Source organism: Carassius auratus, chromosome 3 (genome assembly GCF_003368295.1).
Source record: "Carassius auratus strain Wakin chromosome 3, ASM336829v1, whole genome shotgun sequence".
NCBI lineage: Eukaryota > Metazoa > Chordata > Actinopteri > Cypriniformes > Cyprinidae > Carassius > Carassius auratus.
Genome location: NC_039245.1, coordinates 23,558,315 through 23,574,452, shown reverse-complemented (window position 1 = coordinate 23,574,452; position 16,138 = coordinate 23,558,315). Strand labels below are relative to the sequence as shown.

General features: G+C 40.6%; 1 protein-coding gene across 2 annotated transcripts; it reads left to right on the top strand.

The window, feature by feature from the left end:
* Positions 1–11: 11 nt before the first annotated feature.
* LOC113051560 (cytochrome P450 2K1) lies at positions 12–16,049 on the top strand. Of its 2 annotated transcripts, XM_026215438.1 has the most exons (10): positions 12–383; positions 3,081–3,243; positions 3,694–3,843; positions 4,009–4,169; positions 4,283–4,462; positions 4,537–4,678; positions 7,688–7,872; positions 8,068–8,209; positions 8,411–8,541; positions 14,731–16,049. In XM_026215438.1, the coding sequence occupies exons 1-10, from the start codon at positions 186–188 to the stop codon at positions 14,869–14,871; spliced, it is 1,593 nt and encodes a 530-aa protein (XP_026071223.1). In that variant the 5' UTR covers positions 12–185; the 3' UTR covers positions 14,872–16,049. The 2 variants fall into 2 exon arrangements, with proteins under 2 accessions (XP_026071223.1, XP_026071232.1); XM_026215447.1 differs by lacking the exon at positions 14,731–16,049 and having other exon boundaries at positions 29–383; positions 8,411–8,856.
* Positions 16,050–16,138: the final 89 nt, after the last annotated feature.

The window sequence follows — 16,138 nt, the reverse complement described above, 5'->3', positions numbered from 1 at the left end:
GCTAATCTGGGATTTCAAATTTACAATGATAAAATATTTTGAACTGTTGCTTTAACTGTAATCTACTGTACATCTACAACAAAACTGGTCTCCTCCTCCAAGAGCAAATGTAGCCACTCCCACTTCACCTATCCTACCTTTGAACTGCAAGAGCCTCAAGGTCTTCTGGGTATTGTTCTGTGAACATGGCTCTCATGGAGGCATTTCTTCAGGTTTCCAGCACAGGAACATTAATCTGCTGCTTGCTTCTGCTCTTAGCTGTTTATCTCCTGTTCTTCCGGTCTCAGAGAGACGAAAATGAACCTCCAGGGCCAAAACCATTGCCACTTTTGGGAAATCTGCCAATGTTAGACGTCAACAAACCCTATTTGAGCCTGTGTGAGGTAAGTATGAATGAGATCAGTACTTTTGAACGACCAGTTCAGCTTTGCTTCGATGGGATTGTTGAAAAAACAGCCCAACAAGTTCATGGAAAGAAAATATATGATAGTTCAACCAGAAATGACAATTCTATCTTGATTTACCCTTACGAAAAAGTAGTATACTTAAAGTTTATTTTACTAAGTATACTTAAGTTAAGTTCAAGTATATTTTTTATTATACTTAATGTAGCAAGTATACAAATATCAGTGTTCTAGTAGTATACTTGTAAGTGTTCTGTTTCAATACTTCTTGGGACTAAATTGTCCCACTTACTAGTATATAAAAGTACAAAAAAAGTAAGTATATTTTTATACTTTTGTATACTTTTAAGTATACTTTAAGTATAACAGTAGTAAACTTTGAGTACACAACTACTTTACCTCTGTTTCTAGTTTGTTCTCCAATTATAGTGAAAGTGAACTTATAGGTTTACTCATGCTCTACTAATTAAATACTTTGTATACCTTGAAGTATAGTCTCAGTAAACTACTAGTAGTTTTATACTGCAAGTATACATATAAGTTTACTTAAAGTATGATGTAATGTTCACTTAAAGTATACTGCTACAGCATGTCCTTATTTAAGTTTGAATTTGTATATAATCTGTTGTATGAATATCTGATCATATAAAAAATCCAAAGAAAGATCAGGGTATCTGCTTGTAAACAAAACCATTTTATTCTAGCTTCATGCATTCTTTCTTAAACACTTTAATGTGTTTCATAAAAAATAAAGAAATAACATTTTTAACAAAAAGCTGAAAAAAAAAATACTATGAATTGGATTCAGAATAATAATCAAAATGTAGATGGAGTTGATCAACACCCCAAAGCTAGACTGTAATTATTACCTCTTCATCTGTCGACATTATATTCCATAACGTTACAGTTTTGATGCTGCTTCATGTCAGATGATCGTGTTAGATTACATGTGTTAGTATCTGGAGTTCCTTTTTTCTCCCTCACTTGTGTTTTTTTGGAAATTCTGTGCAGAAGATGTGTACTAGTGCCCTCTACCATATAATAATCAATAGGACTATTCTAGTAACTATATTATTATATTATATTTTTATTAATATATTTAGAATTTTTGTAAATATAAGTCAAGTATATTTAGATGTCATTTAAAGTATATTTCTGAGTACATGAAGCCCATTTCTGAGAAGTACATAAAAAGTAAACTAAACGCATACTTTCCTATTTTTAGTTTAAAAGAAGTATATTAATAGCATACTTGAATAAACTTTTTCGTGAGGGTACTCATTCTTGTGTCTTTCCAAACTCACATGACTCCTTTGTTCCTTGGAACTCAGAAGATATTTTGAATTGCATAAAATGTACATGTAAAATATATCTTTTTTTTATGTCCCCCAAAAAAGAAAATAAGTCATGTAGGGTTGGAACTATATAAGGATAAGTAAATGATGACAGAATTTTACTTTTTCCTGCATAAACTCCAAAGGAGATGGATGGATATAAAAGAGGAGCGACGACAGTGAAGGACAAGAGAGGACCAGGCCAGGGATTTATTTTATGTTTGGTTTTTATTTGTGCGCGACAGTCGTCCGCGAGGGGCTGTCGCTCTGTTTGTGTTTATTTTATTATTAAAGTCTTTATTTTGATTGTCTGCCGGTTCCCGCCTCCTTCTTCCCACGAAAGAACTTTGTTACAGCGAGACTTTCGGTTTCATTAGCCCGTATGGAAATAATGAGAAGAATTACAAAGAGCAGTAAATGGTAAAACAGTTTGCAATACAATTCAGTGTGTTCATAATTAAGATAATGCATTAAAATAATATGGTAAGACAGACCAATTTGCAATATCAGGCAGCAAAACAAGCTGTTTTGTACGGATAAAAATAGCTGGAAGTGGAAGACACCGGAAGCCAGACTTATAAAATTTAGAAATGGCCACACCCATGCTTACGAAAAAAAAAAGGTGGATAAAAAATTGTATAATTAATAATAATATCATTGCACTTTAACTCGTTTTTTTTTTTTTTTATAAAAATGAACACATTACTAAAGTTTGATGATACTATTTTAAAATAGCTATCAAATAAAAATTGAATTAAAACTTAAATACAAAGCTAATACTTACATTTTATTTTATTTATTTATAGTTTTTATTTTATTTTATTATATCAGTTTTTGACATTTACAAACCTGAAAGGTGCAAGCTTTTATTTTGGCAGGTTGTCGGTAGGTAAATGCACTGCCTATGGAGCTCAGCAAGGAATGCCTCCCACATTTCCATGTTGCACCCTAAGAAGTAAAAATTAATTAATTAATTAATTAATTTGGAAATAATTACATTTGGGAATACATATATATCAAAAAGAAATAAACATGAATAACTACATTTAAAAATAAACAAATATGAGAATAAATGGCAGACTAAGTAAATAAAAAGTTAAAAAGAATAAAAAATAAATGTAAAAAATAAATGCATAAATTAAAATAATACATAAAGGAGAAAATTAATAAATTCAGGGTTACATTTTTATTACAAACTAACAATACGTGTTTTTATCAAGTAATTTATATCTTTATTTATTTTCCTGTTATTTATTCATTCATATATTTATTTGTTGGTAATTTCTGCAGGTATGGTTCGCCATACATATATCCCTATAAGATCTCTTTCAATCTTAATCAGATGGCAAAGCAGTTCGGCCCGGTTTTCACAGTCTACTTTGGTCCAAAGAAAGTGGTTGTGTTAGCCGGCTACAAAACCGTGAGGGAAGCTCTTGTTAATCATGCAGATGAATTTGGAGACAGAGAAATCTCGCCACTGTTCCATGATTTATCTAAAGGGCATGGTAAGATCACCCCAGTCTGATTTTTATACTTATTAGCATATGATATGCATACAATGATGCAAAGTTACATACACTGTTACAAGTTTTTGGACACTTTTGGACATTCAAGTCACACTTATAATAGTTTGTTATTCACATTTCAGATTATGTTATTGACATTTTATCTCACATTATCAGATTGTCACATTTCTTTCTCAGAACTAACTCCACTTTTCTGAACCACTTTTGAAAGTATTTTTAACCAGATCTCTTTTAATGGATGTATGAATTCAGTTATGAAAGTCTTGCATATGATTCACATTTATGCATTTTGTTGACACTTTTATCCAAAATGATTTGCTTCGCTTACAAGGCCTTTATTTTCTATAAATCGTAGGAATCAAACCATTGCTAGCACCACAGGAATAAGATATTTGTAAGATTAATTTTAGAAATGAAACATCTTTGTAGGTATTATATTTGCCAATGGAGAGAGTTGGAGAGAGATGAGACGGTTTGCTCTCACCAACTTACGAGACTTCGGGATGGGAAAGAAAAAAATTGAGGAGAAAATCATAGAGGAAACATGCCATTTACTAGAGGAATTTGAGAAGTTTGGAGGTAAAGTACAGTTATTAATTCAGCCAACAAAGAAAGATGCAACAACACATGATTTATCTTAAAGAGACAGTAAGAATGTTACAAAAGTCTCCTTGAAAAAACACATGGAGATAAATACAGCAATGCAGACAGATGTACTGAACACTACAGCTTGTTCTTTCATAGGAAAGCCTTTTGAAACCACACGGCTGATGAACTACGCTGCTTCAAGTGTCATCTGTTCCATTGTGTATGGACGCAGGTTCGAGTATACAGACCCTCAACTACGGAGTATGGTGGATCGAGCCAATGAGAGCGTCAGGCTGAGCGGGACAGCATCCGTGCAGGTTCTCATATTATTTAAATATAATTAGTGAGAATAAAGATAATTAAGTGGTTTATAATGGCATACAGTATTGCATTATGGTCATAAATATATCTCTTGGTTTTTGTTCTCCAGCTCTACAACATGTTTCCGTTCTTAGGTCCATGGCTCAAGAATTTGAAACTAATCATGAATAATCTAGCACTCGATATCAAAGAGATATCAGAGGTGGTGAGCAGTTTACATCAAACACTGAACTCACAGGATCTCAGAGGCTTTGTGGATTCATTCCTCGTCCGCATGCAGAATGCAGAGGTATTTATTTAGGTTAATTAGGTTAATAACAATTTTTTTTTACTCTATACATCTCTAATGTATCTTTTGGTCAGGAATCTGGAGAGAAGAACTCACTTTTCCATAAGCAGAACCTCATTTTAACAGTCGCCAACCTGTTTGTCGCTGGTACAGACACTACTAGTACAACACTGCGCTGGGGCTTGCTGCTTATGGCCAAATATCCACACATACAAGGTATGATAGAAATTCTTAAAACATTAAAGGAATATTCTGGGTTCATTGTGGCATAATAATAATAATATTTCCACATCAAATTAATTTCCTTTTAAAAATATATGTTAGAGTGAGGCATAATATTAAAATACTTGCTATTCCAATAAAAAACAGGATTTTCTGTTCAATTTATGTACAAATTTCAAACTGTGTCATAATGACAACTAAATGCCATAAACCATAAAAAAAAAAAAAAAAAAAAACACCAACTACAACAACAAAAAAGCACAAGAGGCAAGGCAGTGGAATGACAAAAATAAGTTTACTCTGTTTTAAAAAGCTGACCACAGATTTTCACAGATTTTGCATCCTACTGTGCAGGCTATCCATTGTATTTCCATGTTAATATGCCCTACAGTACACCACGTATCAAACTGTCCTGCAGAGAGTAAGGCCAGCCAAATCAAAAACACCTGCCTGGAAGTTTCTAGTAATCCTGAAGTCCTTTATTAGCTGGTTCAGGTGTATTCAATTAGGGGTGAAGCTAATGCTTTGTTCCAATTGTATATAGAATCTGGAAATTCCGAGTTCCCATTAAAAGTTGTAAATGGAATGCACTCTCAACTTCATAATCTAATATGGCTGCTCAGTGCATCAACAGAAGAGAAACAGTAGTAATATACTTGGTGTGTCTCAATCAAGAAGTGGCACTAACTCCGCTGAGACAGCAGAGTATAAGGATATTAGTATTTCTGGACGAATGGTTAATTTGTGCCGGGTCAAAGGAGATGGCAGATCTATATACAAGGGTTAATGAATTTGAATGCTCTGGGTTTTGTAGTAAACCAGAAGAAGAGCTTGTTAACTCTGACTGGGCAATTCTGTCAGAACAGAGGAGGGAGAATTTAAGGAACTGTAAGTCAGTTTCATCTGGTCTCTTTTTGCCTCTGTCTAAGGTTGCTGGGCTTTGTGGCTTCTGTCATAGCAGTAGTGCATTTGGGGCTACTTAAATCCCTCCAGATATTTACACAGAAAGATGCGTGTCTCAGCCCAATGCTTAAAGGCACTGTTCATCTGGTGGGACAGGGAATTCTTGTTGGATGGAATGGCAATGGGAGTAGTCTCAAATGGCAAGGCGGTCACCACAGTTGCGTCCTCACTGGGTTGGGAAGTGATCATGGAGGGTCAACCTGTGAATGGGGTATTCCCAGTCTGGGATATTCTGTGCGCAGTTGGATGGTTGGAACTCAGCTGGCCTAATTCTTCAGTTAGAAAGAGCTGCAGCTTCTCCAGAGTGTCCAACTTCAGTGTTTATTGATTTTTGTCGATATGCACAAAATTTAGTTTCTGTCAGAGAACAAATGAAGATGATATAATATGAAATGAGAAATGACAGATGCAAAGATAAAACTATAAACACAATAGGAACTCTTTATAGAACTATACAATTGTCTGAGGCAATAGTAAACAAAACTAAACAAGAGCTTATTTTCACATACTGTATGAGCACTATATACAGCTTTAGTAAACAGACCGGGGCTGCTGCTGCTGCTTACAAGCGGTGTCAAATTACACAGTGTGTGTGTGTGTGTGTACACTGTTATAGTGCTCCTGTGTGCTCCTTGTTATAGTTGTTAAAATGCTGACTGAATTTATATTTATAGTACATTGACACATATTGTAAGCAATGCTCTTATACAAATACATAAGCATCTTTGATTGTAAATAAACAAATGATTTGTTGAATACGTGAGCATTTCAACTATTGTATTTTTACCGATGTAATAGTTTTTCTGAGGTAAAATAAAGTGAATCACACAATGACACACTCTGAAACACATGATACTGTGATAATAAATATTGTTATTAATTATTAAGGCACAGCAATACCACAAAAGGGAAAAACAGACTTTAAAGGAATAAAGCCAGGGAAACTCAGAATGACTCTACTATGCTCGTTGTTGCCGAACTGAAAACAAGTCTGGACACGTTCTAACTCACACATGAGTGAGGCAGGGAATTTTTTACAGACAGAGCCAGTCAAAATAATTCACATAAATTGTCTGGAACTCCTAGAAGTTTCTCTGTCCTTAAATCACTTCCTTCCACAGATAAGAGGCTGTTATGTGTTAGTCTGATCAGACATAAACACGGAGGAGTCAGATCGAGGAGTTGAGGAAAAATATTGTTATGGAACAAAAAGCACTTGCTGTCTCTCAGCGACACACGTGCCAGGAGACATGAATATCAGGGGAGAACCGTTGTTGAGGGGGAATCCTCACCGGGGAGCATGGAGGCTCCACCCAGACGTACTTCAGGAAACATGGCACAAATATGGTCAAACAAGAGTGGATCTGTTTGCCTCAGAGGAGAACACACATTGTCCCACGTTCTTCTCACAAAAGGGGATGAATTCGCTGATGGATGGATTCAACTATTGTAATCACATCCATGGTGTCTTCCTCAGCGCTTAGATCTCCTCTCTCTGGCAGAGAGGAGGATCTTTCATTCACATTTGTAGAGGTGGAATATTTGGGTCTTGCCCATGAAATGGCCAACCTGAACCTGAAAAAAAGGAGGATAGGAGACTCCTAAGTGCAATGAATAAAGTAGGGGACTAAGGTGAATAGATCTCTCAAATGACACCCATGCTTTAACTGAAGAATAAAAGTATGGTGCTTTTATAAAATTATACACAACATTTTCTTTAAACCTCCAAACAAAGCCCCACTTAAGATCCTCCTTGATTTTTTATAAAAATTAAAAAGGATGGATGTGTGAACATTATTTTGTGTTAAGCTAAATTATGTACAGCAAATGTACAACAAATGCGTTGAGCTGAACTTGCTCTGAACCTTGAATAAGTAAACCCTTTATCAGTCAGTGTTTTTTTTTGTTTTTGTTTTTTTTTTAAAGGCATGAAATTTAAAATTTTTACTTTTCTCTAATTTAACTTGTTGAATATAACTAACTATTTTTCAGCAAGTCTTGTTCTTAGAAAGCGAAATTTAAAGTATGATGTGTTTGCAGATGGGGTTCAGGAGGAGATTGACCAGGTGATCGGTGGACGGCAGCCGGTATCAGAGGACAGGAAGAACTTACCGTATACAGACGCTGTGATCCATGAAACCCAGAGATTTGCAAACATAGCACCCATAAGTATCCCACATATGACCAGCTGTGATGTTCACTTCAATGGATACTTCATCAAGAAGGTTAGCGTAGTGTAAAATAAAATAAAAAACAGAAACAATTTCTAATACAAATCCAGTTTCCTCCTACATTACACCATTCCACCAAAGTAAAATAATATGTAAAAATAGATAAGAATGAACATACATTTTTAAATGCTCAAAATATTCACCTTTTTTTGTGAGAAACATTAAGATGCTCTGTTTTTCCTTGAGTAGGGCACATGTGTATTTCCTCTTCTAATGTCTGTGCTGTGGGATGAGGATGAATGGGAAACCCCCCAGAACTTTAAACCCCAACACTTCCTGGACAATCAGGGGCGATTTGTGAAGAGAGACGCCTTCATGCCCTTCTCTGCAGGTACAGTTTTACTTCATGCAGGGTTTGATTGTCTTCTTTATTCATGAAATATCCTTTTTAAATGGTCTCAAACAAATATAGATGGGACAAGCTTCTGTTTCCATGCCCTGGTGAAAGGAAACAAATAGTTTATTAAAAATTGTGTTGATCATTCTGATATGTAGAGGTTAGTGGCCTTATTTATCTCTCTCTCTCTCTCAGGCCGCAGGGCTTGTCTTGGAGAGAGTTTGGCCAGGATGGAGCTCTTCCTGTTCTTCACCTCCCTCCTTCAGCGTTTCCGCTTCACTCCTCCTCCAGGAGTGTCTGAAGATGAGCTGGATCTCACTCCAGCGGTGGGCTTCACCTTGAACCCGACCCAACATAAACTGTGTGCAGTCAAACGCTTGTGAATTATTTTATAGTAAAGTTGATGCATTTTGTGTACAATACAGCCTGCATTACATTTGTGTGTTCATGCATTATATGCAAGGTGAAAGCTCAGAAATCATGATTGTTAAGCATTCACCAAAAACACAATGAAAATTTTGTCATTAATCACTTCCAAACCATCCAAGCAACCATGTGCTGCATGTTAACATATTTTATTATGTTATTTAACATATGTACTTTTTGTACACAAATAAAACAAAAGTAACGACTTTATTCAACAATTTGTTCTGTAGTGCCATTTTGGAGAATATGAGTTGGACGCAGGCAGCGTACACTTTTCTGTGTCAGTCGCGTCACAAGGATATGTTTTCTATGTGTATTTACAGTGTGATTTGAATGAAAACAGCACATCCTTGTAAAAAAAGATCTGTCAATACAACCCTTTCTGCATTTTCAAGCCAAAAATTCTAGGCTACATGATCCAGTTCTCGAAAGTCTTTTATGACCTTATTTCACTTTATTTTCAGTGACTTCAACATTTTTGTTTTTCTCTAACCACACATAATCGTTGTTTTCTCAAAAACCCATACATATACACATACATGCTATTTACATAGTATTGTACAGTAGCCCAGTTTGTACTGAATACAGTGCTTTCAGACTTTAGCCTTGAATATCTTTAGAAGTAACTGAAAAAAGCACAAAAGGTCAAAAATTCTTTAGGCCCCCAGAACACCTTAGATGTTGGTAATTGCTGGTAAATTAACTAACTACAAGACAATTGCAAATATTGATTAAATAATTAATTTAACAGATTATATTTAATTTGATTTTAATAGTGTGTGTTTCTTTTTTGGAGGTTTATTAAAGTGTAAAATGTTCCCTTTTGTCTTCCGTCTTTGACATCATATATCACATTTTGTTTGTTTATGTGGGATTGAAAAAAACTAATTCAGGAACGTATTGGTTACATACGTAACCCTCGTTCCCTGATGGAGGGAACGGAGACGTTATGTCGACCGACAAATGGGGTCTCACTTGGGAGGCCAATCATCTCTGATTTTAAGAGAAAACGCCAATGAAATTGGCAAGTGGATTAACACTGCTGAGCCACTCCCCGTGCCAACGGGTATAAATAGGGCGACAGGTGCATCCACTCATTAGGTTTTACGCTGAGGAGCCGAGAACGTGTCCCGGTAACAGCAAAAACAGCCACATACACCTTCAGGGTGGAGGGTGACAGCCCACGCTCCAGCCTTTCTTGCAGGAAAGAAAGCACGACTCTGACCGGGCATCTCCGGGGGTCTTCTCGGTGAGAAGAACACCAATTCGTGAACAGACTCCACTTCAGAGCATAGGCCTGCCTCGTAGAAGGGGCTCTAGCCTGAGTGATAGTGTCTACCACCGCTGGGGGCAGATCACTTAGGTCTGCCGCGTCCCGTCTAGAAGCCACACGTGGAAGTTCCAGAGATCTGGACGCGGGTGCCAAATGGTGCCAAGCCCCTGAGAGAGAAGGTCTCTCCTCAGGGGGATGCGCCAGGGAGGGGCTGTCACGAGGAGCATGAGTTCTGAAAACCAGGTCCGGGTGGGCCAGTAAGGCGCAACCAACAGGACCTGTTCCTCGTCCTCCCTGACCTTGCACAGTGTCTGTGCGAGCAGGCTCACTGGGGGAAACGAATACTTGCGTAAAGTCCGAGGCCAGCTGTGTGCCAGTGCATCTGTGCCCAGGGGGGCCTGGGACAGGGAAAAGTACAGCTGGCAGTGGGAGGACTCGTGGGAAGCAAACAGGTCTACCTGGGCTTCCCCGAATCGACTCCAGATCAGCTGGACCGTCTGGGGATGGAGTCGCCATTCCCCGGGGAAAGTGAGCTGTCGTGTGAGCGCGCATCGGCTGCACGATTGAGCTCCCCCGGGATGTGGACAGCGCGCAGCGACTTGAGCCACATCTGACTCCAGAGGAGGAGATGGCGGGCGAGTTGAGACATACGACGTGATCGTAGACCGACCTGTCGGTTTATGTACGAAACAGCCGCAGTGTTGTCCATGCGGACCAACACGTGCTTGTCCAGCACTAGCGGACAAAACTGTCGCAAAGCTAGATGCACTGCCAGCAACTCCAGGCAGTTGATGTGCCAAAGCAGTCGAGGTCCTGTCCAGGACCCTGAAGCTGCCTGCCCGTTGCATGTCGCGCCCCAGCCCGAGTTGGAGGCATCTGTTGTGACAACAACGTGCCGGGACACTTGTTCTAAGGGCACGCCGGCCCGTAGAAAGCAAGGTCCGACCAGGGGCTGAATAGGCAGCGACACATCAGTGTGACGGTGACACGATGTGTACCGCGGAGCCATGCCCATCTCGGGACTCGGGAGTGTAACCAGTGCTGAAGTGGTCTCATATGAAGCAACCCGAGTGGCGTGACTGCGGCTGCGGATGCCATATGCCCCAGGAGCCTCTGAAAATGTTTCAGTGGTACCACTGTCCTGCCTCTGAAGGAACTCAGGCAGTTCAGCACTGACTGGGCACGCTCGCTGGTGAGACGCGCCGTCATACTCACCGAGTCTAACTCCATACTGAGATAAGAGATTCTCTGCACAGGGGAGAGGTTGCTCTTCTCCCGGTTGACCTGAAGCCCCAACTGACTGAGGTGCCGGAGCACGAAGTCCCTGTGATCGCACAACTCTTCTCGGGACCGGGCCATAATGAGCCAGTCATCGAGATAGTTGAGGATCCTGATGCCCACTTCCCAGAGTGGGGCAAGGGCGCCCTCCGCAACCTTCGTGAAGACACGGGGGGACAGGGAGAGCCCGAAGGGGAGGACCTTGTACTGCCATGCCTGACCCTCGAAAGCAAAGCGCGGACTGCAAACCAGTCCTGGGGCTGGACGCATTTGATAATGCGTTTCTGCATCAACATCCTGAACGGAAGCTTGTGTAGGGCCCGATTCAAGACTCGCAGATCCAGGATAGGTCGAAGGCCACCGCTTTTCTTGGGCACGATGAAGTAAGGGCTGTAAACCCCGTCCTCATCTCGGCTGGATGGACCGGCTCGATTGCATCCTTCGCCAGCAGGACAGCAATCTCCTCGCGCAAGACAGGGGCGTCCCGGACTGCCACCGAAGTCTCGAGCACACCACTGAACTTGGGGGGTCGCCGGGCGAACTGAATCGCATAGCCGAAAGGGGGCGTCGTGGGTGAGAGTGAGGAAGCTGTGCGTCGCTCATTGTCAACCCAAGAGCCTTGCAACTCGGAGGAAGGAGAAATTGCTCTTTCAATGAAAATGTGGGTGCCACTGGCCGTTCGACCAGCGGCAGAACAGAACCAGAAGATTCTCCACCCGGCCCTCCTCCGGGGGAAGGAGTGGCGTGTCTTCGCCATTTCCTGAAGAGCAGTTCTCCGCATCTCCGAGTTGCCTGTGTCAGGGCCGCTTAGTCGACTTCCTCGAGGACTTTGCAGCTGGGAGTGACACGGGGGGCGCAGCTCTCCTGCGCGGGGCTCGACGCGCCGGCCTCGAAGAACTCTCAGCACGGGGCGGAGCTGGTGTGGAGGACGCAGGGGGGGCGCCCTCGGCGACGAGCAGGCTGAGGCACTGCCTGCGACGGAATGGTGGCAACCGGAGGATCACGTCGTGGCAAGATGTGCTGTATGGCCTCTGTTGTTCTGTCAGGAACTACTGGGCACAGCCCCTGACAGCGTCGCCATACAGGACAGCCTGGGACATGGGAGCATCGAGAAAATGCACTTTGTCAATGTCTCTTATACAGACCAGGCTGAACCTGAAACGGCACTACTGGACCACCAGAGTGGACATCGTCTACCCGAAAGACTGCGTTGTGACTTCCGTCACCCAGAAGGGGGAGGTCAGTCGCCATGCGCAGCTCCTGCATCAACCTCGGGTTGGTCCTACACTCGTGCATTTGTTAAAGCCTTGGCTTGTTGGGTTTGCAGGATAGCCATGGCATGCAAAGCAGAGACAGCTTGGCCCGCAGCACTGTAAGCCTTGGTAGCGAGCGCGGCCAACAGCTTACAGGCCTTGGGTGAGAGGCGCGGACTATCCCTCCCAGTGGCGGCGTTTTGCGGACACAAGTGCACCGCAATCGCACTCTCCTGCTGGGGAATGTCAACACACCCCTAGCTGCCCCGCCATCGAGGGTAGTGAGGACGGAGGAACGAAATGAGCTGTTTCCGGCCGTAAAGGGGCCATCCACGACTACATCACTTCCCCATGCACATCCGGGAAGAAAGGAACCAGAGTAAAACGCGGTTGTGAGTCGCGCTCCACACCGAGAACCAATCAAACAGCCATGAGCACTCAGGGCTGGGCGGTGCATTCACCTCCATCCTGATGCTCACAGCTGCCCGGGCAAGCACGGCTGTCAACTCTGGGTCCAATTCGGCAGTGGCAACAACACCCGAGGGGGGCAGCCCCGCCGAATCTTCATCCACAGAGGTCAACAGCCCATCCCCGATGCTGCAATCGACATCTGATCTCCGGCGGCAAACTGAATGACCCGTTGGGACTGCCATAAGACAGCCCAGCAAAATCACCCAGCAGCCGCACAGGACAAACACTGCGGAAGGGGTAAGAGGTCCGTGGGGCGTGGCCCGGTGGAGAAGCTCTCACTGTCACCTTCAAATCTCCCAGAGCACTAGCTGGCAGTCCTCTGCTTGAGACAGAGAAACCAGAATGGGTAGTGACAGAGGGGTCTGCTCCCTTCCCTTTAAGAAAGAGGAGACGCGATCACAGCGTTGCCATGGTCACACACGCAGTGCGTGCATGAACCATCCACGAACGCGCCTTCAGTGTGCTGAATGCCCAGACACGGAAGAGAGTGAACGTGGCCGTTGTCAGAGAACAGGAAACGACCGCATCCAGAAGGACGCGGACGAAACAGCGTCTTGAAAAAGACACGAATCGTCCGCGATTTGCTCTTTTAGAAACTGTCTCTTTTAGCCGAAGCGCCCAGGGGAATCGCCGTCTCGCAGGGACACTGCTGTAATGCGCCGTCACACCGACCAGGAACAGCTTCAAACAAAACAAAGATGATGGCTTTGTAGCGACTTCTTGTCATCAACTACTCGGCTCCGAAGCAAAAATCTAATGAGTGGATGCACCTGTCGCCCTATTTATACCCGTTGGCACGGGGAGTGGCTCAGGTGTGTTAATCCACTTGCCAATTTCATTGGCGTTTTCTCTTAAAATCAGAAATGATTGGCCTCCCAAGTGAGACCCCATTTGTCGGTCGACATAACTCGTAGTGACAGACAGATAGGGAACTGTATACTGAATTTCACTAATTATATTGAAACTGATTTCTGTCTTGCATATTCAATTTAAGTCATTATACTGAATTTCTAAGAACAAGATAAGACATTAAGGAGTTTACAATAAGAATAAGAAACCCATAAGTAGTTATAGGTTTACATTCTTACATCTAAATGGGCATATTCTATGAACTTTTGTTAGTTTCATATACCACTAATTATAAATAAGATACCCTAACCCTCACAGAAAACTGGCTGTATTTTTATTATTTGATATCTGGTTTCAAGGTTTTGTCAGGTTGAGCTCACATCTGGGCACAAATTGTCTGTGTATTTTTGTGACTTTGGGGCCCCCTACAGTTAAGATAATATTTTGCTCCATTTTGTATTCATTAATGTAAATTCAGTAAAATCCAACCTTTGTTTTTAGTTCTTAATAAATAAATATAAATTATAGTGTGTATATTATCAAGACTGTTTGTCATTAATCTATTTAACTGTGTGCTTTTTGACTTTGATGTTACTACAGCTTTGCTCATGTGCTGCTCAGAAGTGATGCATGTGGAAAACCAGGGGAGAGATCAAAACAAAACAACGGTCACTATTAGAAGTACAAAATGAGAATTTGTAAAGAAGAATGTCAGAGGATTATTTTGTTTTCTTTTTTTTTTTTTTATTAAATATGTTTTTTTAATTACTTCTGAAATCTAGGGGAGATGTGTTGTGCTACTGCTGAAGAAACGAGACGTCTTCATGCCCTTCTCAGCTGATTAGACTTGAACCTGGTGTCAATGGCTTGATTATATTTGAGTATTTTTGATGACACTTTTGGTTTGTCCTGGTCCCAATATGTTCAGAAGCAGCCATTCCAAATGTTATTTTATTCTCTCTCAGGATACAGGGATTGTCTTGGAGAAAGTTTGGTCAGGATGGGGCTCTACTTGCTCTTCACCTCCCTCCTTCAGTGTTTCAACATCAACTGAACTGATCTATCAATCAACTGGAAAAGGTTCAGGTTTAATAAATATTACTTAAACTATCCAAAAACCCAGTGCAATAATTATATATTTTTTTTACATGAGCAATGAATGAACTGTTCTAGTTATAGTAAGCATTGTTATGCTTGGTTCTCTCTGTCAATATCTCTATTATTATATAAATAAAGGAATCTCACAACCACATGCTACTCAGTGCTCTCACTTTACTTCACGTGCTCGCGCATCTCAATGACGTCAAATACACAGGACTCACAGATTAACCATACATGGTCTGTCACATCGTTCTGACAATATATAACATATTGTAACAAGCATAAAACCATGTCACATATAAAATAAGAAAACTGAAGTATGTCTGTTTAAAGCACTTTCTGAATTTTGTGAGTTACCACCATTTTGGCAGCAAAAGCATCTTTTCTTAATTGGTGTCAGTGTTTTCTGGCGAAGTGCAAATTTATTTTCTAAAAGTGTGAAATCACCATCTATATATACATATACATACATATTATCGGGTGAAGTCAAAACAAGTCGGCTTGTGGGATCAAAACATTAACTGAAGTTCAAGAGTTGACTTTATTAAGTTAATTCAAATGAGAAAGAACTTAATTAAAATAACTTTTCAAATTTTTGATTTTGAAATGTTCCTTTTTGCTTTTTTAAAATCATCATAAACACTTGTGAGAAAGTTTAAACTTCCAAGAGGCTTGTGAATGGACAAAATTATGGTCAATTATGAATAACACTGAAAATACTAGTCACTGGATGGAAAAAAGTGAAGAGTTAGAGAGCTTTGCATTTAAGTTAATCATGACAGGTGATCATCATTACACTTTTATGGACATGATTGTTACATATGGTGTGAACTGTGCTGCTCTGCAACAAATTATTTCCTCATAATGTTTATCTATCTTGCTGATTAACATTAATAGGAAACTTTGGCACTAAATGTAACAACATGACATTTCTCTTACTTTTGTATAAGCCTGGAAGAAATTGATGCTAAATCACTTGGTGTCTGTCAATTTTAAAACACTACTGCATGCATTCGAAAATATTTAGTGATTTGCAAATGCTTCTAAGGCTGCATTTTTAATGATATTGTGTGTAGTTTTGTTGTTCAGTATATGTGTATTTTTATAACTGGGTCACCTACTGTATCTTGGCAAGGACACTCCTGTAAAATAGATTTTTCATCTCAGCGAGGGTGTCTCCTGGTTATGTAAATGCTTAATAATTAATAAGGACCTTGTTTAAGGACCTTGTTTGTGACTAAAGGTCATCCTTGATTTAAAAAAAAAAGTTAC